The sequence below is a fragment of the Rhinoderma darwinii genome, chromosome 12 (assembly GCF_050947455.1).
Source record: "Rhinoderma darwinii isolate aRhiDar2 chromosome 12, aRhiDar2.hap1, whole genome shotgun sequence".
Classification (NCBI taxonomy): domain Eukaryota; kingdom Metazoa; phylum Chordata; class Amphibia; order Anura; family Rhinodermatidae; genus Rhinoderma; species Rhinoderma darwinii.
In genome coordinates, this window is record NC_134698.1 from 68,357,807 (window position 1) to 68,382,105 (window position 24,299).

At 43.1% G+C, this 24,299-nt stretch overlaps 1 protein-coding gene across 3 annotated transcripts in view; it reads left to right on the forward strand.

Annotated features, from left to right (window-relative positions):
- BRF1 (BRF1 general transcription factor IIIB subunit) overlaps nucleotides 1–24,299 on the forward strand; it is a 212,668-nt gene that overhangs the window by 18,254 nt on the left and 170,115 nt on the right. For all 3 annotated transcript variants that reach the window (XM_075843797.1, XM_075843798.1, XM_075843796.1), the window contains exon 3: nucleotides 7,395–7,568. In XM_075843797.1, the coding sequence (XP_075699912.1) occupies nucleotides 7,395–7,568 (174 nt within the window). The remainder of the gene's footprint in view (nucleotides 1–7,394; nucleotides 7,569–24,299) is intronic.

The following is a 24,299-nucleotide window of genomic DNA, read 5'->3' on the forward strand; positions in this document are numbered from 1 at the left end:
AAATTGTGGCGCAGGTTTTCGGGCGGAATTTCCAATGCGGAAACGATGCTTGAAAAAAATAAATCTGGTGGAGTTTAACAATCAAATTAGCCCCAATGAATGAGACTAATTCGTAGATGTAACACATAGAGGTCTGACGCTGATTTCCTTGCCTCCTAATCCGTCGTGTGAACATAGCCCAAGGGTTCAGGCACATGACTATTCGGGTTGCAAATGCATGGATATAACATATACAACTCGCAGCCACAACCACGTTTTTTCCAACTTCCTCAGACACCTTTATTCTATTGTGCGTCTAACAATCCTACTGAAACCGGACTCCTGCAATCTGGACTTCGCCAGTAACAAGTGCCCTGATGACTTTTGCAGACTATGTGCAGAGTAGTCTGATCTTTCTATGCCCAGTAGGGGGCATCTACACAAATCACTTAAGTACACAAGGAATTTTCTTTGTCCTCTGCTGGATTTCTTTGTATTTGCCGGGTCCAGAAAGTTTCACGAGGAATGTGGAGTCAGATCCAGTTGTTGTGGCTTAAAAATAGATGCTTTTAAAATGAGATTCTTTTCTTCTCGGAGCTGAGCGGTTACGCTGGTATGCGCCTACAAATAGCTTTCACTGGTAATCTCAGCACAGATTATTCTCATTTTCTTTCCAATTTAAGATGAATACACATGTTGTGGATTAACACCCCCTCCTCTTATAAATAGTTTTATTAGACATTGTGCCGGGATTGTTCTTTGCAGGAATTGTGTAAATCACTCACATTTAGGGGCTTCTTTTTCACATGCAAATGAAATCTCTCTTATGGTGGGAATAACAACAAATTAAATGGTAACACTCCCATCCACCGAGACACAGGGAGAAGTGTGAAGTTGGGTCAGTATAATGAACTAAAATCAAGGGAAGGATTTTGGGTGGAGTTACCCTTTATTGCGTGCGTACGTGCATATCAAAATTATTATTATTGTCTGAAATTTAGACATCTTAAAACTAGATCAGGCAGGCAAAAGCTGCGCCAAATTTACCTCAGTGGTAGACACGCTGTATGATTTGGCGCCTCTTGCTAGTCATGACGTTTTTCTCTTCCTTACGCTACCTCTTGACTGGCACAACATACTGGCGTGAGGTAGGCCTAAGTTGTAGCGCACGTCATTAATTAAAAAAGGAAATAATTTATACATGTATATTACTGGCCTCATTCTGGTGGGCATATTGTACCCATGTCTAAAGGCCCTTTTACACGGGCCAATGATCGGGCAGACGAGCGTTCATAAAAATACTCTTTCTCGTTTATTGCCCTGTGTGAACAGGGCAACGATCAGCCGATGAACGGAAAAACGCTCGTTTATGCAGCAATAAATATTACGTGCTGCTGACATAATAGAAATGTATGGGGATAAGCGGTCGTAGTAATGATTGCTTGTCCACATACATAACCAATCACTGCTCCTTGTGAAAGGAGCAAACGAGCGCCGATCAATGAGCCCATATTGGCCAATGTAAAAGGACCTTAAAAGTCTGTATTGTGGATTCAACACCTGGAACCCCACAGTTCTACTGAACTTGCAGGACCATAGGGATCTATGGTGCCGTTAATTCGGTTCTGTAGGACCGCTGGAAGTCAAGGTGTCAATCTGGAATGCCGGCTGGACACGAGTACAATATGCCTGTCTGAATGAGGCCTTACTCTGTGAGTCCAATAACATTTGCTTTACTTTCCAACATTTGATGCTGCATTTTCCCGGCAGCGGTATATGTATGGCCAGGCGCAGCTGCCGCTGGCGGTAACATATGATTTCTTCTATTTAATAAATGCATGTGAGGTGTCCGCTCCCATATATTCAGCTGTATACGGTCATCAAGAAGTTTGATTATAAAATGGCAACATTTTGACCTTCTGTTGCTTCTTGACCTTGTATGAGGGAGTGGATACATTGCTGCTAAATGTTAGTAGTGCCCAAAGTTATTTTTTGTCACTGTGAATCTGTTTTTTTTTTTCCAGCTCAACAGACCTGTTATAGTTTCTAAACCTCTTCACTTACATGCTCTAAATGTTATGGAATCTGTGCAGGACTATATACGTAGGATCTGTTGTTGTACACCCATGTATGAGATCTACTCTGTACCCATAGAGTAGTTGAAAAAATGGACCAACGGCGCTGCTTAAATAAAGGTATTGTAGGTATTATACGACCATCTCAATGAATGAAAGTAAAAGGACTTTATTGTCAATAGGCTACGCGTTTCGACACCGAACCGGCGTCTTTCTCAGGCCAATACAGAGTGTGCGGTTCCTGCCTATTTATACAAGAGGGCAAGGAAAAAGACCGCCAGAAAACAGGTTAAAGGTCACGAGAAAACAACATTGTAATAACTGTCAAAACATACATACATAATGATTATACATATAAAAGAAGGGAATGGCGATGATAATTCAAAAATGTTTTACGTATTACAAATGTACATCTCTTATGTCAGATTCGTTCTGCCGTGTCACTAAGGAGTTTTCCCCGAAAAAAAGTTAAAAAAACAGAATAATATATATTATATATACATATCTGTAAGTAATCATACGGTCACATGGTTAGTTATAAGTGTATGTTTGTTTTAAAATACCATAATATAACATTAAAATTACAAAAAACTCAAGCGTCACTGGTTACAGAACGACTAAAAAAACTACGGAAATATAATGAATACTTATAACTAACCATGTATTGGCCTGAGGAAGACGCCGGTTCGGTGTCGAAACGCGTAGCCTGTTGACAATAAAGTCCTTTTACTTTCATTCATTGAGATGGTCGTATAATACCTACAATACCTAAACCCATGTACTGGACCTTCTCCTGTACCCATGTACTGGACCTTCTCCTGTACCCATGTACTGGACCTTCTCCTGTACCCATGTACTGGACCTTCTCCTGTACCCATGTACTGGACCTTCTCCTGTACCCATGTACTGGACCTTCTCCTATACCCATGTACCGGACCTTCTCCTGTACCCATGTACCGGACCTTCTCCTGTACCCATGTACCGGACCTTCTCCTGTACCCATGTACCGGACCTTCTCCTGTACCCATGTACCGGACCTTCTCCTGTACCCATGTACCGGACCTTCTCCTGTACCCATGTACCGGACCTTCTCCTGTACCCATGTACCGGACCTTCTCCTGTACCCATGTACCGGACCTTCTCCTGTACCCATGTACCGGACCTTCTCCTGTACCCATGTACCGGACCTTCTCCTGTACCCATGTACCACATGTGCCCTGCACCCATGTACCACATGTGCCCTGCACCCATGTACCACATGTGCCCTGCACCCATGTACCACATGTGCCCTGCACCCATGTACCACATGTGCCCTGCACCCATGTACCACATGTGCCCTGCACCCATGTACCACATGTGCCCTGCACCCATGTACCACATGTGCCCTGCACCCATGTACCACATGTGCCCTGCACCCATGTACGATAATTTTCTACTTGCAGTCTTGTGTGCTGTAGTCTTTCCCTAATTAAAATCAATGGGGAAAAAGCTATAGGTGCCATATTACGAATTTGTGTTGTATGGTGATGTGCTTGAGCCCTTATAGAGGGGCTTATTTCAGTGACCTTATTGGCTAAATATTTTACCTGTTTTAGAGGGTAAAAGACTCGCTCTCACCACTCCTATTCATTGCCTAAGGGAAGGACTGTCTTCATTGAGTTCACTGTTTGAAAGTTATGTTGTTATAGTGTGAACAATGACTTATCACCGGTCATGTCAAAGAGCAGGCAGAGACCTGACCCCATATTAATGTTTATAGTAGTCATAGGAGGACCGCTAAAAAGCTTGTGTGTGAGTATTAGATCTAGTAGTATCTTGGCTCCCTGTTGCACCATTACCGCCATATGTCAACCCTGCCTTAAAGGGCAAATCAGTCAAAATTATCTTCTGATATGTCAAAGATACATGTGAGTAGAACGCATTTGTGAAGTCTGTGATCTCGGAATAACATTCAGACCCCTTTGGCACTGCTCAGAGATTTTTGTTACAGGAAATCTGATAGTTTAAGGCCCCATGCACACGACCGTAAAAATCGTACGTAATTGCGAACCGTAACTACGGTCCGCAATTACGGACCCATTCGCTTCTATTGTGCATGGACATGTTCCCGTTAATTTACGGGTTGGTGTCCGGACTGTAGAAGTGTCCTATCTTTTGCGGTACATGTCCTATCTTTTGCTTTTTACGGGTCGTTCTCCCATACTTTGTATGGGAGCACGGGCCGAGAATGTGGGCGGTTGTCGGCAGCCGGGACGTGATTACGGGCACGGCCGTGTACGTGAAGCCTAAGGCACCATGCACGCGGCACTAGATTTGATCCATCCGTAAATACTGTCTGTAAATACGGATCAGTAGTCAGTTATAGTCATCCATAAATCATCTGCATATACGTAACGGTATCCGGAAATACGGTCCGTAATGCATCCCTATATACGGAGCCACAAAAAACGGGAGGAATCTTGAGTAATCACCTGGCGTCGCATAGCAACGCTTCCATAATTATGGACGGCTACGGATGCACATGTGGAGTCCGTGCCGTAATTAAGGATTAAAAAAATGGCATGTTCTATCATTTCTACAGCACGGACACCCATCCGTAAAAATACGGAAAGGTGTCCGTAGCCCATAGAAATGAATGGGTCCGTAATTACGATCGAAAAATATGGTCGTGTGCATGGGGCCTAAGCAAACTACCATTGATTTGTATGTTGTTGGATTTTCCTCACCAGACTTCTCCGAGCAGTGCCAAAGATGTTTGATGGATGCGGGTCCCATCGCTGGGTCCTGCACCTATATCGAGAATGAGGGTCATCTGACCCCCATCCCGCCTGGTGACCACCGATTCCAGTAGCCAACTATGTGGCGAGGTGGGATGCGCGCGGCTCTCCCTATTATGTTCTATGGGAGTTAAGGAAACAGCCGAGCAACCGCTTCCGACCCCTGTTCTTGATATGGGTGAGAGTCCCAGAGCTGGGACCTGCTTCTATCCGACATATCCTATGGATGTGCCATAAATGTCTGAGATGGGAACAAACCTTTTGATTATTATTACCTGTAGCCTCGGGTAAAGCCACAGGAAACACGTGTTGATGATATAAGTTTATTCACATTTCAGGAAGTAAAATGAATTTTTTCGTGGTAGAAAATAGTGAAGCCGAATAAATGAGTTCACTGACGTTGATGGAGAAGGATAGTATGACAGGAAAGCCAAACCCCTTAAAGGGTGTTACTAATCGTATAGTCATATTGTCTGGAAACACTTTAACCTTTGACTCATGTCCTCCGGGTAAGACTTCCAGGCAGTGGTCGGATCAGATCCAGTCTAGCGTACTGTTATGTCTGCGTCTCTACCTCTGGCCTCTTATTGCTGTATAGACAGAATGAGCCCGGATTTTATTTTTCCTCTATAAAATTGATTCACAGCGGAAAGAATAGAATTATCATTCCACAGAGACAATAAGACCTCGGTTTACACTATGTTCTATGCTGTTTTATATACTGTATGTGCTTTTACGGTCAATAAAAGGTAGCTAAATGCTCCCTAATAAATGGATATGGATATGTGGACATGTCATACACGTGGAGAAGTTTCCATTGCACGTAGATCTAAAGTGTGGCTACTGCAGGGGTCAGAAACCTTAGGCACTCCATGCTGGTAGTTGTAGTTTCTCAACAGCTGCCCTGACAGCCAAATGCTTGATTATTCCAGCCAAAGGCTGTCAGAGCATGCTGGGAATTATAGTTTCACAACAGCTGGAGTGCTGAAGGGTGCTGACCCCTAGTTCTCGATAAGGCACTATGACCATTCTTTGCACTAACATTTATGGATAAAATTAGATATTGAAAATAGAGAACACATAGATGGGGAACTCCGATAGGTGCCAACTATGCACACCTATCGGTTATTTGAGAGTTGCACTAATCTTCACTAGTGCCCAAAAAATAATTATAGGGCAGGAACTTGGTGGTCTATATACCTGATCCAGCTTGCAGTGTGATGTTTGTATGCAGAGAGCAGTTCTGTAATCCATAGTCTAAGTAATTCGATGGCCCGGAAAAGTTAGTTCTTTGACCATATGACTCTAAGCTTAAAGGGATGGTACCGGATTAGTAAAAAAAAAAAGCTGCTTTCCTCCAGGAACAGTGCCACGCCTCCCCATGGGTTGTCTGGTATTGCAGCCCAGCCCATTAAAGTGAATATGGCTGAACTCCAATGAAACACACAACCTGCGGACAGGTGTGACGCTGGTTTTAGAAAAAAGCAGTTGTGTTTTTCTAGTCTTGTACAACCTATTTTAATTGATGCAGTGATGGTCAGTCAGATATGTCAGAAGGTCATATTGGTTGGGGTCTGGGAGCTAAGGCCTCCACATACTTCCATTTTCAACGCAGAAATCAAAATCTGTTTAGCTGGCGCATCACGTTCATGTATATGGCTGATTCCTGAGCTACTTTATTGTCGATAAACTGCTCCAGTGCTTCTGCCTCATTCACGGCTTTACGGCTGTAAAACTTTACAAGCTGTTGCTACCTCGACAACGCGCCATTTTTTATTATTTTTTTTAAGCTCGAAAAAGCTTGACCGTGCAAAAAAAAAAAAAAGTTGTGCTTCGTGAGACCTGCTAAAGAACATGTCTTCCTATCATAAAGGAAAGAAAAAAAAGCATAAAAAACAAACATAGTAACGGTAAGACCTCATACACATAACTTGATTACAACCTCCATGTTGTATGGAGCTGTAATGTGCACCCATACATTCTATGGGGCCCTACTGTACCTCTATATTGCACAATGCAACAGAAATAAACTGTGGCATGCTCCGTCGGATTTGATATTAAATACGCAACATTGCACAAAGGAGAGGATACAGCCGACATGCGGCACACAGGACTCCCTGGACTCCTTGGCACACAGGACTCCTTGGCACACAGGACTCCCTGGACTCCTTGGCACACAGGACTCCCTGGACTCCTTGGCACACAGGACTCCCTGGACTCCTTGGCACACAGGACTCCCTGGACTCCTTGGCACACAGGACTCCCTGGACTCCTTGGCACACAGGACTCCCTGGACTCCTTGGCACACAGGACTCCCTGGACTCCTTGGCACACAGGACTCCCTGGACTCCTTGGCACACAGGACTCCCTGGACTCCTTGGCACACAGGACTCCCTGGACTCCTCCTGTACTCAGCTCTGCCATGTGAATGAGGCCTAATATTTAGGTTGCGCTGTTCTGAAAAATGATTACATTCCTATTTCGGGGAAAGCTGAGTAATAACCCAGTAAGCAAGCGTTACGATGATGTGGAGTAAATGATATCATCTTCCCTTATCTTGCAGGAAAGAGACAGATCCATAATTTGGGTGTCCAGTTGCAACTCAATAAACACTGTTTGGACACCGCCTTCAACTTCTTCAAAATGGCCGTCAGCAAGCACCTGACCCGCGGTAGGAAGATGATGCACGTTATAGCAGCCTGTCTCTACCTGGTCTGTAGGACAGAAGGAACTCCTCGTATCCTTTTTTTTTTTTATTATTAATATGACAAGCCGCACGTTGTTTTTCCGATCATTTTCTTTTTGTTAAGTATTTTACACGTGAGAGCGTTTTCCGCCTTCATGAGTTATAAATGCTTTATTAGGCCGCTATCTGTCACTGTAAACCTTGTTTAACAATACCTGTTACTTCTCACCTCTTGTTATTTTTACATTAAGTGTTGCAGTTTATTCTTTTTCTTACTCGAGCTGGAAAATCCGGTCTCCTGAGACTCCTGTTGTTACAAAGAGATGTAGGAGGCAGCTATTTCAGTATCGCTGTATTGAGACTGTTCCCATCTCCCTCATATACATACTGCAATTACTAAAGGCTCTTTTACAAGGGCTAATGATCGGGCAAACCAGCGTTCATTTGCTGATCGCATCTTTTGTGTGGTCAAGAAAATGTTGGTAGTCGGCAGCACGTCCGTCTGTAAACCGGGTTTACTCGTTGCTCCATGTAGGGAATCTGGCAGTGTTAAAGGACCTTAAAGGGGAGTATTCCCAGAACCGACAATTATCACTGATAGAAAAATAGAAAGGATAGCAACCAGCACTCGATCCAAAATAAAAGCCAAAATATTTATTTCATCCGGTTAAAACATTCCTAGGAAGGACACGCGTTTTGAACTAAGTTCTTAGGCCTCATTTACACATCCTTCACCGTTTTCACGTCCGTTTAAAACGGATCAGTGTGTCCGTTGTGACACCTGTGTGGTTTCTGTTGTCACTCCGTTGTGCCATCCGTGTGCCATCCGTTTTTTTGACGGACCCATAGACTTCAATGCGCCCCACGGTCACTGAATGATGGACAAAAGTAGGACATGCACTACTTTTGACAGAACGGACGGATGGAACCGTCAAAACAGAAGTGTGCATGGCCCCATAGATATGAATGTGTCAGGGTGCTATCAGTTAAAAAAAACTGATAGCACACTGAAGAAAATAACTGAAGTGAGCATGAGGCCTTAGTCATAGTGAAGTATAACCAATATACTTTCTGTATCAATTCCTCACAGTTCTTAAAGGGGTGTTCCCAGAATCGATAATTTTCCCCAACCACAGGATAGGTGATAAATATCTGATCGCTGGGGGACCTCCATTGATCGCAAGAACGGGGGTCCCAAATCCATTGTTCCTCCTCACTGCTCGAACGCAGTAAGAAGGACATTGATTGGAGCACGCCTTCACTCCATTCAAAGTCTGTGGGAATGATGGAAAGAGCCGAGTACGGCATATTTCAAGGGCGTTTTCCAGGGAAAGCCAAGACATGGTTCACAACTGGTAGTCTCTTGCAGAAAGGCTTTTATAACGTCTACCTTGTATTGCCTGATAATCAGACTAAGGCCTCATGCACACGCCCGTAATTACGGGCCCATAGACTTCTATTGGTCACGGGTACCTCCCCGTATGCTTACGGGAAGGTGCCCGTGCCGTTGAAAAATATAGAACATGTCCTATTTCAGGCCGTAATTACGGCATGGGCAGCCCATAGAAGTCTATGGGGCTCCCGTAATTACGGGTGACTACGTGTGTGCACCCGTAATTACGGGAGCGTTGCTAGGCGACGCCAGTAAATAGTCACTGTCCAGGATGCTGAAAGAGTTAAACGATCGGCAGTAACTGTTTCCGCACCCTGGACAGTGGCTACCGATCACAATATAGATAAAGCTGTAAAAAAAAAAAAGACGTGCTTCCTCCAGTCCGCCCTCCTGGGATGACGTTACAGCTCATGTGACCGCTGCAGCCAATCACAGGCCAAATCACTGGCTGCAGCGGTCACATGGACTGCCGTGTCATCCAGGGAGGTCGGACTGGATGTCAGGAGAGGGACGCGTCACCAAGACAACGGCCGGGTAAGTCTGAATTTCTTTTACTTTTATTGCGGAAAGGGCTGTCCCTTCTCTCTATCCTGCACTGATACAGAGAAGGGGCTGCCGATTTACTGCAGTGCAATTTTGTAGCCAAAAACGTGCCCGTAAATACGTGTGGAATACGGGTGACACCGGACCCTTATTTACGGGCACGGGTCCGTAAATACTGGTGCAATACAGGTCGAATACATGTGACACCGGGCCCGTATTTACGCCAGTATTTACGGGTGGCAAAAATACGGTCGTGTGCATGAGGCCTAACTTGGTTAAATAGTTGTCTGTGTCTGCAGTCGGCTTTCACTAAACTCTGTTGGAGACCTCTTGTAGGGGTTTCTTGTAGATCCGGATGTCTTGGCTTGGTGTTGAAGAAACACAGAGGCTCTTTCCAGAATACGTAATATTTAACACCTGGTCGCAGTTTGGTAATTACATGCGCAGGAGTCTCTCTTAGAAATAAAACTCTTTGCTGGTAAATCAAATGTTTCATGTTCTTCTTGTGGAAGAAATCCTATAATTGATATCATTTGGTTAGCAGTACTAAAATACATTTTCAGCTTTGTATTCCACATTTGTGCTGTGTATTTATTTCAAATTGAACGTGTAACGTAGTTGTATTGAAAGTAATGAACACCTTAGCAGGAGGAGGTTTTATTCCGCGCTCCTGTCTATCTGTTCTTGTCGAAGTGACGTCTACTTTGTGTATTTATCCAAACAGGCATTTAAGGCCTTATTCACACAAGTGTGTCCGATTTGCGTTCACAAAAATAATACTGGCAATGTGGCGTCAGTGTGGTTTCCGTGTGTCATCCGTTTTTCTCATTCGTGTTTCTACTCTGCGATCACTTCCTGATTTTATATGATTTTTTTTCTCTCTGCATTTCGTTAGCAACTGATGCGTGAAACACGGACAGCACACGGATGTCGTCATCACGCACCCATTGACTTTAATGGGCGACAAGGTCCGCAAAAACGGACCAGAATAGGACATGCGGTGAGTTTCATGCATCGGACACGCGCTCCGTGAAAAAGCACAAATGTGTTGAATAGTCCCATTTGAATTGCATTGGTCAGTGTGTTACTTATTTATACGGAGAGAACGCGGACGTGAAATACTCTCGTGTGAACAAGGCCTAAGCTGCAAGATGTAACAATGGGAGTGGCATTGATTTGGAGAGAGTGGAGAGAACAAATTCTGGTGTACAGGGTAACCAAAGACCGTTTTCCTTCTTGGACGGTTGGAAGGGAATAGCAGCCCTGGAGCACAAACTTCTGCTCTAAGCAGTGAAATACTGTACAGACTGAGACATTTATATTACACTGATGTAGATGCCTTTTGCGCTTCCAGGACTTTACTCAATTACTTTTTTTTATGGTCAATGTCATTTTGTATTAAAGCCAAATGATTGTAAATCCAGCAAAAATATTCCAACACAGATCTTTGGTGAGGCGTCTTCCTGTTCTGAGATCTCTATCCAAAGGATCTGTCAGTTGGGAAAACTTTCCTAAATTTTGGGAAATATTTGTGCGATATGAAGCGCTTCTTGTTGTCAGATCTCCTAGTTCGTGGCTTGATTTTTGGCTAGATCAATTGGACCTTAACAAAGGCCAAGAAATCTGATTAATATCTACATAGGAGATGGAGAAACAACTAGTTAAAGTCTTTGCTTCTTCTTTCTCTGCTCACAGCTCTGTGACCGGTCAAAATTGAGGTAAGGAAATGAGTAAACATAGACAACCTGGTTATATTGGATTTGTCATGTGGCAACACTACTGGGCCCCTGAAAATCACATGCATTTAAAGAAGGCTTTTAACAATCCCATTCACCCCAATATAACATCCGGCAGCGGAGACCAAAATGTGTTGTTATTGAATTTTTGGCTGTATATCCCCTGCAAGGAGACTGCTATTCAGATCAAGGCACGGACAATCCATACCAGCTTTCCTTTGTCTGCTTTAGTAATCAGATTTATTCAGGTGGAGCAGCTTTTTAAATGATGACCAGGTAACATCTTCCAAACCCCCCCAGTAACATTTTCTTCTGTATATAGTGTATAGATCTGCAATGCGATAATGACTTCCCAACGGCAGGATAGAGCCCAGCTTCTACTTGTCAACGTTATTGACGTTCTCTTTGCTTCAATTGCGGGATAAGGTGTCGCGTGTTTTTTTTCTCGTCTTCTTGCCCTGTCCTCTTCTCCGGATTCTCAGCCTCATTAGGCTTGTCTTGATGTATTGCATTAAAGTTTCCCCTAAGCAACAAAGCATTTACATGTCTCTGTGCAATTACTTTACATAAATCTTACTGCTGGTTTAACTGTTTCCAGCTCCCAGGCATGGCTGTCACCACCACCTTGTGTATATAGAGGTAGTGCATTACCTTTCTTGTCTTCTTCAGGACATCTGTCCCTACAGCTGCACCAGAAGGGGAGTACAGGACATTGTTGTCTGGCTCTTTTTTATTAGATTTCATCTTCTCACTTGCATATGTTCTTTTGTGGGTTAAGCGAACTCTCCATTCAGAGAATACAACACGGTGGTTTACTGGGAATCTAAAAATGAATACGTTGTATCCACTGATTTTTCATCTCTATAGATATTGATAGCCGGTACCTTTAGGCCCTAGTTCACACGGAATTTTGCAGGTAGAATAAATCTGCCTCAAAATTTCTACGGTATTGTCAAAATGACGGAACCCTTGCACAACGGAAACTTTTGGCACCAGATCCGTCACCATTGCCATTGAAACCTATGGTTTCCGATTGTGTCAGTCAGGGCTCGGTTCCAATTTTTTTTTTTTTGTGCTGAATTTTTCCTTCGTTACAAAGCAAGCACAGCTACGTTGTTATCTGCAGCGTCTGAAGGATAGAGAAACCATGTGAATTGTGTAGTGTCAAATCAATAGAATTTGATTAAACCAATAATGACCTGCCTCGCTCGTCGCCACCTGTTTATTGCGCCAGCCTGTCCCGCTCTTTCATTTTTTTCTTTATTTTGTGTAAAGACCGCTTGGAGAATTGATGATGGGAATTTCTGCGACACCTTAGGAGAGTCCACTTGTTTTACAATTCTCGTTTCTTCTATCTGAGGTTTAATAAAAGCCATTTCAGTGCAATTGTGCAGAGACCGGTTTTGCAATTGAAATTAGATTGTGAGGTCCTTGACTGTTTCACAGCGCAGGATGTTTTCTTAGACTCCAGGGAAATAAATAAAAATAAATACACAACAAAGGAAGAAGACCTAGATCAACACCAGCGCTATTTTCTATTTATTAGGATATGTTTATTTGAAGCTTGAGGAAACATCTTTTGCTTTTTTTTGTGTTCTGGAGAAAATTTGTCATTTTCTCTCCAGCTGCTCTTGTATTGTACTGGGTAGGCGGACGTTCGGCTTTTATTCTGGGCAACAATATTACCCATAGATCAATAGCCCATTTTTACGTTTCGGTACCAGCATGTCTATCTGCAATGTCTGACATAATGATCTGTATTTTTTATTCCTTCATGAAGACGTCCCTTGTCCAAATGCTTGACTAGGGCTTATGAACGTCTTAAATGGGGATCCCCTGCTCAGGACCTTCTCTATGAGCCAGCATTATGGCGCTTTCCATGCATTACGTAGATGGCCACTCATTTGAATGGCAGCCAGCTAATGCTACAACTCTGCTGGCGTGGCCGCTGCAGTGGAAATGAATGTCCGCGTAACCAATGGTGGGGACAAGATAAATTTTTCGTATTTACGGTGTTTTCCTTCGCATCTATCATTATTGTCTACATCTTAACTGACTTTACATTGCTATCTATAACTGGTACATCTTATAGTTTCTGTTTTTTACCTCCTTTCCTGGTCAGTAACATCATGGATTTGCTAGGATTTTAGGATATAAAAGTAATTTCCCTTGAGCCAAGCCCAGGTTTTATGATAAGTTTTAGTTCTGCCCTGAGGAACCACATTTTACAAACTAATGAACTGCATCGCGGACAGTTACATGAAATTGGCAGGAAAGTTCGGCAGCTGATGTTTTCCACCATCCCACCCTCTGTTTCAAGGTTGCGGCATCGGCCCATCTGTTAAGTCTCTTGGCATAGGGAGTGTCCGGCTTCATCCTGAAGTTATTGAAAGAGACAAGTGCGTATGTGATCTCAGCAGCTGGACATTTCAGATAATGGCACAATCGTACACGAAGAACATTTTAATATATGAGTGATATGTAGGATATTCTTGTGTGAAGTCATACAGCCATCTAGAGCAAATCTAGAAATGCAACAAAATAACACGGCGCTCCATAGTGGAATCCGTATATAATAAACAATCTCGTCAAAACCAATAGCTGTACTGCTCACCTGTTTCTGTTGTGCTGTATGGGCACAATATCATTGTAGGCATGTTATAACCAATGTGTATCCACGGCTGCAGCACCTGCAGTCCAGGCCCGACTGTGGTGTAGGTTATTTGAAGAAGTATTCGGCACACAAAATGTAGTTTTTAAATTCTTCAGGTTTATTGTATTTGATGCCAGAGGCTTAGTGCGTGCGACGTTTCCGTCAGGAGACCTTCATCAGGCACTTCGTTCCACTGGTGCATCCAGGTGTTCGGCGCTACTGTCTGTATGGCGGCTAACCGCTTGTTTTGGCGCTGTGATGTAGGTTAAGTAATAGCAATAAAATAATTAAAATAACCGGTACGAGGCCGCTGCAGGATTTAGGCAAATCACGGTATGATAATGAAAGGAGAGACTTTATTGATAAGACTACACGTTACGGCGCCTTCACCAGGTAAAAAACAACAGTGGATAAGACTGTCTTACTACCTGTCATATCCACTACTGGTGTATACCTGATGAAGGTGCCGTAACGTGTAGTATTATCATTCTCCTACTGTGATGTTCCTAAATCCTGCAGCGTTTTAGTACCTGTAAGGCTTTGTTCACATCTGCGTCGGGACTCTGTTCACGGCTTCCGTCAGAGCTTTCTGTCAGGGGAACCCATGAACGGAGTCCAAACTATACCGCTTTCCGTTTGTATCACCATTGATTTCAATGGTGACGGATCTGGTGCAAAAGGTTTCCGTTTGTCCCTGTTGTGTAAGGGTTCCGTTGTTTTGACTGAATGAATAGCGCTGTCGACTGCGGTATTGATTCTGTCAAAACGACGGAACCCTTACACAACAGGGACAAACGGAAACCTTTTGTACCGGATCCGTCACCATTGAAATCAATGGTGATACAAACGGAAACCTACGATTTCCGTTTAGATTCCATTCATGGGTTCCCCTGACAGAAAGGTAAAACGGAACCCGTGAACGAAGCCTTGTTTCAATTATTTTACTGGTATACAGCCATCTAAATATTGCTCAGAATTACGCAGAATTAAACGGTACTACAAGATAAAATCTACCACTTGGCCAGGTGCACCAAAACATTATATAGGTGTTCCAAAAAGGAGACACTGAGATGAATTGTCCTATTAATGTGGCCCTAGTGTGTAAAAAGAGGGAAATTTAGGTTGTGAGCTCCAGTTGAGACAAACCGATACCATGCTATTAATAAATGACCCGCATGCCAAGAAAAGGCACCACTGTTGTCCATGACTCATGTCTGGTATTGCAGCTCTGCTTTATTCCAGTCAATGGGGCTGAGCTACTGTGCCAGACAAGGCCCCTGGGCAAGATTGGTGCTATTTTTGGAAAGAAAATTGTTGTTGTTTTTCTATCTCTTTTTACAATCATTCTTTTTTTTTTTTTTTTTTTTCTCATGGTAAAGGGAAGGAACCCAACATGTTGTTCTACCAATGTAAGTGGCGCAGCAGGAGATGGGCCGATGTCTTACCGATGCTAGTTGTCCAGCCATGTTTGTTATCATTACGCTCATAGGGGGGAAATTGTTAACAGCTTTACACCACTTAGCGATAAAAAGCCGCAAATTTTAGCGCACACCATATTTGTGCTAAAGGTTGCAGTAAAAGTGGGCGTAATTAGCCTGGAGGGGATGGAGCCACGAACGCATCCACAGATTTACAATAATTTACGCCAAATTGCGTAAATTATAGTGCAAATTCTATGTCTGCTCATAGCAGACATAGGTTTCAACTTCTGGTGCCAACAGCCAACAATGTGCCAAATTTATTAAGCGGCGTGCACCTCTTCAGGGGTTTACAACCTGAAGACGTGTTATGATTGTCCATAAAGTTCATTAGGGGTGCAGTAGATGGTACCTGGCGACTTACAAAATTGCTCCTGTTTATTATTTTATAGATGTATCCATGCATATATAAATAAATATAATATATATATGTATGTAATGGTGTATTTAGTCGTGTGTGTGCGCGCGTGCGCGCATATAAATAGCATTTTTCCATGTTATTCATCTACAATTGTTAGTAAACATCCAGGGTCACTAAGAAGTGAAAGGTCGGGATTATCCGTGGTTATCCTGCCTGGTATGACATACATACGCAATTACTTGTGACAGGAGGGATAATAGCGTTGCAGATTAACCTGCTGATGGCATTGGGGGTCCATTAGTAAGATGCTATCTGTCCTTGGTCCTAAAATTTCAAGTATCACAATTACTTTGATGTCTGCTGAACCAGTGGTAACCGGGATTTTTAATGTGCGGTTTAAGCCAACTGTACATATAAAATAAAAGTCTTCCCAATAACAATTGAAATGAACTTTATGTTTAGCTCTGTGATGTCTGAGAATTTTTAGAAGGATTGGCATAGGTTTGAATGACTGCCCAGTGAATATGTACAAGTTTTCGGCTGGGGTTGCATATTGATCAAATAACGAAACAATTGTCAAGTTATATAGCAAAAATTTTGAACATTTACGGAGTAGAGTACTCCTTTAAAGGGGTTGTGCAGAATTCTTACGGAAACCGTGCCACCTCTGTCAATAGGTTGTGGCAGGTATTGCAGCTCCGCTCCATCAACATGGATTAAGATGAGCTGCAATACCACAGAAAACCTTTTGGACAGGTGTGGTGCTGTTTTTGAAAGAAAGCAGCCATGTTTTACTAATCCTGTACAACCCTGGGTGGATTGAGCGCTTTTTTTTTTTTTCCAGAAACGGCACCACACCTGTCTACATCTGTTATTGCAGGTCAACCCCATTGAAGTGAATGAGGTAGAGCTGTAATATCAGACCTTTCCTTGGGGGGAAAAAAAAAAGGACATTTTTCTGCGGGGAAAAAAAACAAACTTTCAGTGTTCTGCCCTGCTGGTCTTTTGCTATTTTTGGTAGTCTGGTACATATATATCGGTACACAACAGTACTTCTCAAGCAAGAACTATATATATCTATATATATATCTATATAAACAAAACCAACTTCTTTTTCCAAACACAGTGGTGACTAAAACGTTTCCTTATTACCAGCAATTACTTCAAGTACGTGCAAGGTTGTTCTTTGTGTGTTTCCACCAACTAGGTGAAAGGGAAAAATACTCCTACTGGTTTACAAAGTGATTTATTTCTATTTACAGAAAATTTTGCATGCTGAAAGCGGACTTCATTGGCATTGTCCAGATAAAATATAAATGCGTAATGCAGTTGCTGGCCACTAGTGGTCCTTATGGGTCCCGGTTATTACTGACGTGCTTTATAATGGTGGATTGACACAACGTTTTTAGGAAAATACAATGGTTTTTTTTTGGCGTTTTTCTCCAACTTTTCAGCAGCAGCCAGATGTTAGCTTGAAGTCAATAGGAAAATATAAAATGCCTTAAGTGGCCTTTTTTTATTTGAACTTGCATGTTTTTAGAAAACACGCTATTTGCAAACAAAGCTAGGAAAAACTACATAAAAAAACCATGTACCATTTTACAAAAAAAAAGGCACACAAAAAGCCTTTTTGAGTCTTGTCTAGTTGTACGATATGAGTGGCTCTCATTGAAAGCCTTATGCCGGGTACCCATGGGTCGGATACGCTGCGTAAAACTGCGCAGCATATCCGATCTGGAACCCGCAGCACCTTCCGTCCGGTTTTGATTTTTTTAACTGAATTTCCGCTGCGGAAAAAAACCGCTCATACTTACCCCCTCCCTCTTCTCTGCGCGTAGTCCGGCCTCTTAAGATGGCGTTGCAGGCCATGTGACGCTGCAACCTGTGATTGGCTGCAGCGGTCACATGGGATGAAACTTCATCCCAGGAGGCCGGACTACAGGAAGAAGGAGAGCGTTTTGGGTAAGTATGATTTGTGTTTCCCGAAGTTGCGATTTTTGCGGCGCAATTGTTGCGATTATGCCGCATAAGTCACGACGATTGGTTTCTGTTGCAGGTTTTGCATCCCCATCGAATTCAATGGGGAAACCAGCAACAGAAAATCAATAAAAACGCAGCATAAATTTACATGCTGCGGAATTAAATTCCGCACTGCTGGTCAATTTATTAACGTTTAAGCTGCGTTTTTTTTTTCCCGCTGCGTGGGCATGAGAATATTGTACACCTGATGTTGGATTCCATCACAGACCGCAGATTGCTGGGCGTCATGGTAGCCAGACTCCCAAGGTGGACAAGCCCTTTATGCCAATGATTATTGTGAAAGCGAGTGCAGCCACCTAGACTACAGCCAGACTGAAATGCGTGATCACAGTGAACAATAGATTACATTCAACTACACCGTATCGGGAGAAGCTTTAGGGTCCAGAAAGTTGTCTCTTCACTGTCAGTAAAGCTAGTTCTGTCATCTCTCCGTCTTTCCTATAAGTGTTTAAATGTCTCGGAGGTTCTTCGCGTCTGCATAACAATTAACATTTTAATCAGTAGTTTGTGAATGTCTGTATGGAGACGGCAGATGTTGTTGTGTCACCAGTCCATACCTCCCTACTTGGAGGAGGGGGGTACTGGAGACCTCCATTCTCTTTATGTGCTTTCATATACGTGCTGTCGTATGGGAGGCATGCAATATGAAAAGAATTTGAATGAATATTTATAACTTGGATGAAAGTCAAACAAAAGTATTATAGTGGTGCCAAGTGACATCAAATAATCAAATATGTAAATCAAATAGTGTTTTGAAGCCAGCTCCATTTGTTGGAAAGATGGGGAAATGAAATCTGCTGTTTTTCCCTTTAAAGAAATATGCATGTGTGAATGAATAATTCATATTTTTATATGATGTATATATTTGTCTGGTCACGTTGGTAAGCACCCTGCCCAACGAATAGACTCCATAATATTGTTTTTTTTTCTATAAAGCGTTATTGCACTGTTTTTGTACGAAGTCTGAGTTATTTCATGTTTCTGTGGGTTGTCCCTGGAAACAGACACCGGTTTATCCCCACTCCACTGTCAGAACTAGCAGCTCGTTTCCCTTGCCTCATCTCGGCTCCCTTAGGTCCTGTTCACATCAGCGTTGCTTTCCGTTGAGGGGTTCTGTTAGTTTCCGTTTGCATCACCTTTGATCTAAAAGCTCTAAGGTTTCCGTTTGCCTTCCCGTTGAGGGGTTCCCCCGACGGAAAGCTCAGACGGAACCCCTCAACGGAAAGCAACGCTTATGTGAACGCAGCCTTAGTTCACTAGAATCCTTTAGGGTATGTTCACACCGGTCAGATACGCTTTCAGAAAAGTACGCATCGTATTTGACCTGAAACCCGCAGGGAATTCCGGCCGATAGACCGCACCAAATTGTGGTGCAGATTTTTGTTTACGATTGGCCGCTGCATAAAAAGTCAATACTTGCTTTCACTGCAGTTGCCATAATGACGCGTCTCTACTCCGCACCTCTGGTCTCCATGCAGCCCGGGTCTCCAGTGATGACGCTGCAGCCCGGGTCTCCAGTGATGACGCTGCAGCCCGGGTCTCCAGTGATGACGCTGCAGCCCGGGTCTCCAGTGATGACGCTGCAGCCCGGGTCTCCAGTGATGACGCTGCAGCCCATGTGACTGCTACAGCCTGTGATTGACTGCAGCACTCTCATGGAATGAAACCTCCCAGGAGGCCAGCAGCACAGAGAACAGCCATCGCGATGACCGTGCCAGGAATGTATGTATAGATTTTTTTATTACAAAAAAAACGTAATTTCAATTTATTTCCAGATTTGCAATTTTTTCAGTGGTGGAATCAAATCGCAACATTTGCTATGTGTGGTTTTTACCACCTCTATGAACTGAATGAGGAAAAACCGCAATAAAAGTGCAACGCTTCCACAGCATAAATTGATATGCTGAGGATTAAAAATCTGCACTTCAGGTCAATTTATGCATGTTTTCTCAGCAGAATTTTCTCCCGCATCGTGTGGTTGAGATCTGTCCAAATCTCAACCACTTTGCTGCTGCTGTAATACGCTGCAATTTTCCGCTATGAAATCTGTTGCGGTAAATCCTCTGCTGATTCGCCCCATGTGCACATACTCTAAAAGTAATGGCTGCCTTATAACACCATGTCATTATTTAGGTCAGCATACTGTACTGATTGATTTCTTATTTTAGGGTAAGCTATTTCGCAGCACGTTAAATGCGGATTTCACCCGTTGAAAAGTGTTAAATCCGCAGTGAACACTCCGAACAGAATGCGCGTGCTTCAGATTTGAAAATCCGCAGCATTCCCTGATTTCCTTGCAGAAAATTTTCAGTAGCATATGGATGAGATTTTTTTAAAATCTCATCCACTTACCTGCAATAGTCTTCCGCTGAGGGTTTTCCACCCCCAAATTCGGACTGAAAATATGCATCAAAACTGTTGCGTATGTAGGGGGCCTCATAGCGGTCAGAGCTCTGTTTTGTCCTATTATTGAGCCCCCTAATCCCCTGCATAGAGACAAGTTCAATGATAAATTGTCGTCTGACCATCACTAGGGGAAGCTTGATGTATACTGTTTTGTTATTGAGTTTCATGTATTCACAGTATGCAGTAATCTCTTTAGCTCCCCCTAGTGGCGACAGGAATCATAATTGTATTCTTCCATGTGTATGCAGGGGATTTTGAGCTCTGTATTGACAAAAGTAGAGCTCCGACCACTATGAAGATATATTAAGAAATTCATCCGCACACAATGTTGAACCTATTTAGACAAAAAAATTATATTAATCTTCAAGGGGGAACATTCTCTTTAAGCTAACCATACAAATTATATTTCACAGGGATCACCCGACGATCTAATGTGTATGCAGGCCACAAAAAATAGTCTTTCCGTGCAAGCTATTTTATACAGGAATATGGTCTTGTAGAAATTGTTCCACTGCGTCTCCACATAACAAGGAGGATATTATGGTGTTTTTTTCAAGTATTCCAAGTAATCACACCGGTCACAAGAAAAAACAAAAACCCTGTGAGCTTGTACTTCTCAGCAAAATAAAGATGAGCTCAGCAGTATGGATGAGGCCCACACACAGAGGTCACGACCTGTGGAGAATGCCCTCCTGACCCCCATGCCGGTCACTAATGACCTTAATCCCTCCTCTTTCCAGGGAAAGTCTTAACTAGAGGTGACACCGCATGTTTTGCTAATACAGCAGCTACCATCTGGGCACATGGATGGAAACAGTTTCCTGGCTCAACCCATACTCCCTGTTTAAAAAAACAAAGCTTGCCATACAGGAGATAATTGGCATTGAAAATTTAGTTAAACACCCTTTTACACGGGATAATGATCAGGCAATCGAGCGTTCATATGTAGGCTCGTATAAACGGCAGCGATCGGGCTGATGAACGAGCATCTTTTATGCGGCCAAAATTAAGGTTGCTAGTCGGCAGCACATCTCCCTGTGCTGCTGACAAGGTGCAAATGCATGGGAACGAACAATCAAATAAGCGCCAATCGACATGCTTTATCGCTGATCGGCACTTCTTTTTCTAGCCAGTATCAGGCCGTGTAAAAGCACTTAAGGCCCTTTTACACTTGCTGACACTCGGCCGGTACAGCGAGCGCTGATCAACGAGACATCGTTGATCGGCGCTCGCTTGCTCCTGTCACATGGAGCTGTGGATGGGGACGAGAGGTCGTTACTACGAACGCTCATCCCCATACATTATTATCGTGTCGGCAGCGCGTCTCCCTGTTTACACACCAAGATGTGCTGCCGACAACGATAATATTTAACTTTTTTAAAACTATACGACCAGCAGATGATCCAGCGTTTGCTCGTTCATCTGCCAATCGTTCCCCTGTTTACACAGCGCAATTATCAGCAACAAGCGTTATGGGAACGCTCATCTGCACGATAATCGTCCTGTGTAAAACCCCCTTAACGGGCTCGATCATCTGCTGGTCGTATCGGTCTAAAAAAAGTGAAATATTATCGTGGTCGTCAGCCCATCCCCCTGTGTAAACGGGGAGACGCGCTGCCGATATGATGATAATGTATGGTGATGAGCGATCGGAATAACCACCGCTCGTCCACATCCATAGCTCCGTGTGACAGTTGCAAATGGGCGCCGATCAACGATGTCTCACTTGGCCGGTGTAAAGGGGCCTTTAGCCTGGCAGTTGTCACTCAATAACCCCTTCCCAATTAAATAACATTTCCATCTTAAGTTGGCCATACACATTAGACTAAAGTCAGTCGAACCCTCCCAATTTTGTCAGGATAGACTGAGGATCTAAGGTGTATAAGGGGCACCCCAACAGCAGTTGGTCCCCTCTCCCTATTGAAATAAACATGCACGCTCAACCCATGCAAGGATTCATGTTTTATCGGGAGATGGTGCTTACAAGAAAACGGCTTTTTCCTTTTTTACGGTAAATGACGCCATTTGGAGGTAAAACTAACTTTTTGTAAAGCATGGATAACCCCTTTAATGCTCAATGACTTTGTTTTTTTCATCTATTTGCTTTTACTCCGTGTAACACCCTCGTTGCATATATCTGACCTTGTTTGGGTCCCTTTGATAGGGCCTGCCGTAATGTTACTAACAAAAAAAAAGAAGCAAACAGTGAAGCAGTCAGTATTCTGGAACGCCGATAAAACTAATCTGTGGCTTTTTAATTAAGGAGGAAATGTCAGCGAGCCAGGGACTTCTAATAGCCTATCAGATTGTAGATTACCTGCCCAGCGTTCTGGGACCGTGATTTCTCCCACAATAAAAGTGTTCATTGATGGAGCACAGAATATAGCCGCCCTAACCGCTTGTCAGCTCGTTTCAGCCTCTTAACAGAGCCGCTTCTGTGTGGACAACTGACTGATCCAAGATTAAACCACCAGATATTGCTCTCTGCAAGACCTTTTTTGGCTGAGCAAGAGGGGCGATGGTTTGCGGTGCATGAGACGTAAAGTTTCATAATAAGGGCTCTATATATGTATGTTAACCAGGAGGCAGCTTTTCATCTTAAAGGAACCCTAGACCTGAAGTCTGCAGCTTATAAAAGTTCAGCTTATAAAAAGATCTGCTGATATCACCATATATAAATATGTAAATGTTTTTGCAGATTAACCCCTTCAGGACACAGCGTGTTTTGGTTTCGTGGACACAGATGATTTTTTTCAAATCTGACGTGTCACTTTATGTGGTAATAACGTTGGAATGCTTTTACCTATCCAAGCGATTCTGAGTTTGTTTTCTCGTGACATATTGTACTTTATGTTAGTGAAAAAATTTGGTCGATAAATTCAATATTTATTTTCGAAAAACGTCAAATTTTATCAAAAATTTGCATTTTTCGAAATTTTGAATGTATTTGCTTGTAAAACAGATAGTAATACCACACAAAATAGTTACTAGTTAACATCCCCCATATGTCTACTTTTGTTTGCATCGGTTTTTTTCACGTCCTTTTATTTTACTAGGACGTTACAAGGCTTTGAACTTTGGCAGCAATTTCTCACATTTTCAAGAAAGCTTCAAAAGGCTATTTTTTCAGGGACCAGTTCAGATCTGAAGTGGCTTTGAGAGACTTCTATATTAGAAAGCCCCATAAATTACCCCATTTTGAAAACTGCACCCCTCAAAGTATTCAAAACCACATTCAGAAAGTATTTTAACCCTTTAGGCGTTTCACAAGAATTAAGGCAAAGGAGGTGAAATTTACAAATTTCATTTTTTTTTGCCGAAATTCATTTGTAATAAAAAAAAATTCTGTACCACAGAAGGTTTTACCAGAGAAACGCAACTCAATATTTATTGCCCAGATTCTGCAGTTTTTAGAAATATCCAACATGTGGCCCTAGTGTGGTAATGGACTGAAACACAGGCCTCAGAAGCAAAGGTGCACCTCGTGGATTTTGGGGCCTCCTATTTTAGGAATATATTTTAGGCACCATGTCAGGTTTGAAGAGGTCTTGTGGTGCCGAAACAGTGGAAATCCCCCAAAAGTGACCCCATTTTGGAAACTACACCCCTCAAGGCATTTTTCTAGGGGTATAGTTAGCATTTTGACCCCACAGTTTTTTTGCAGAATTTAGTGGAATTAGGCCTCATGCACACGACCGTATTTTTTCACACCCGTAAATACTGGCGTAAATACGGGTCCGGTGTCACACGTATTCCACCCGTTTTGCACCAGTATTTACGAACCCGTGCTCGTAAATATGGGTCCGGTGTCACACGTATTCCACCCGTATTTACGAGCACGTTTTTGGCAGCAAAATAGCACTGCACTAATCGGCAGCCCCTTCTCTCTATCAGTGCAGGATAGAGAGAAGGGACAGCCTTTTCTGTAATAAAAGTTAAAGAAATTCATACTTACCGGCCGTTGTCTTGGTGACGCGTCCCTCTCTTCACATCCAGCCCGACATCCCTGGATGACGCGGCAGTCCATGTGACCGCTGCAGCCTGTGATTGACCTGTGATTGGCCTGTGATTGGCTGCAGCGGTCACATGGCCTGAAACGTCATCCAGGACGTCGGCCCGGATGTCGAGAGGGACGCGTCACCAAGGCAACGGGCGGGAGACCGGACTGGAGA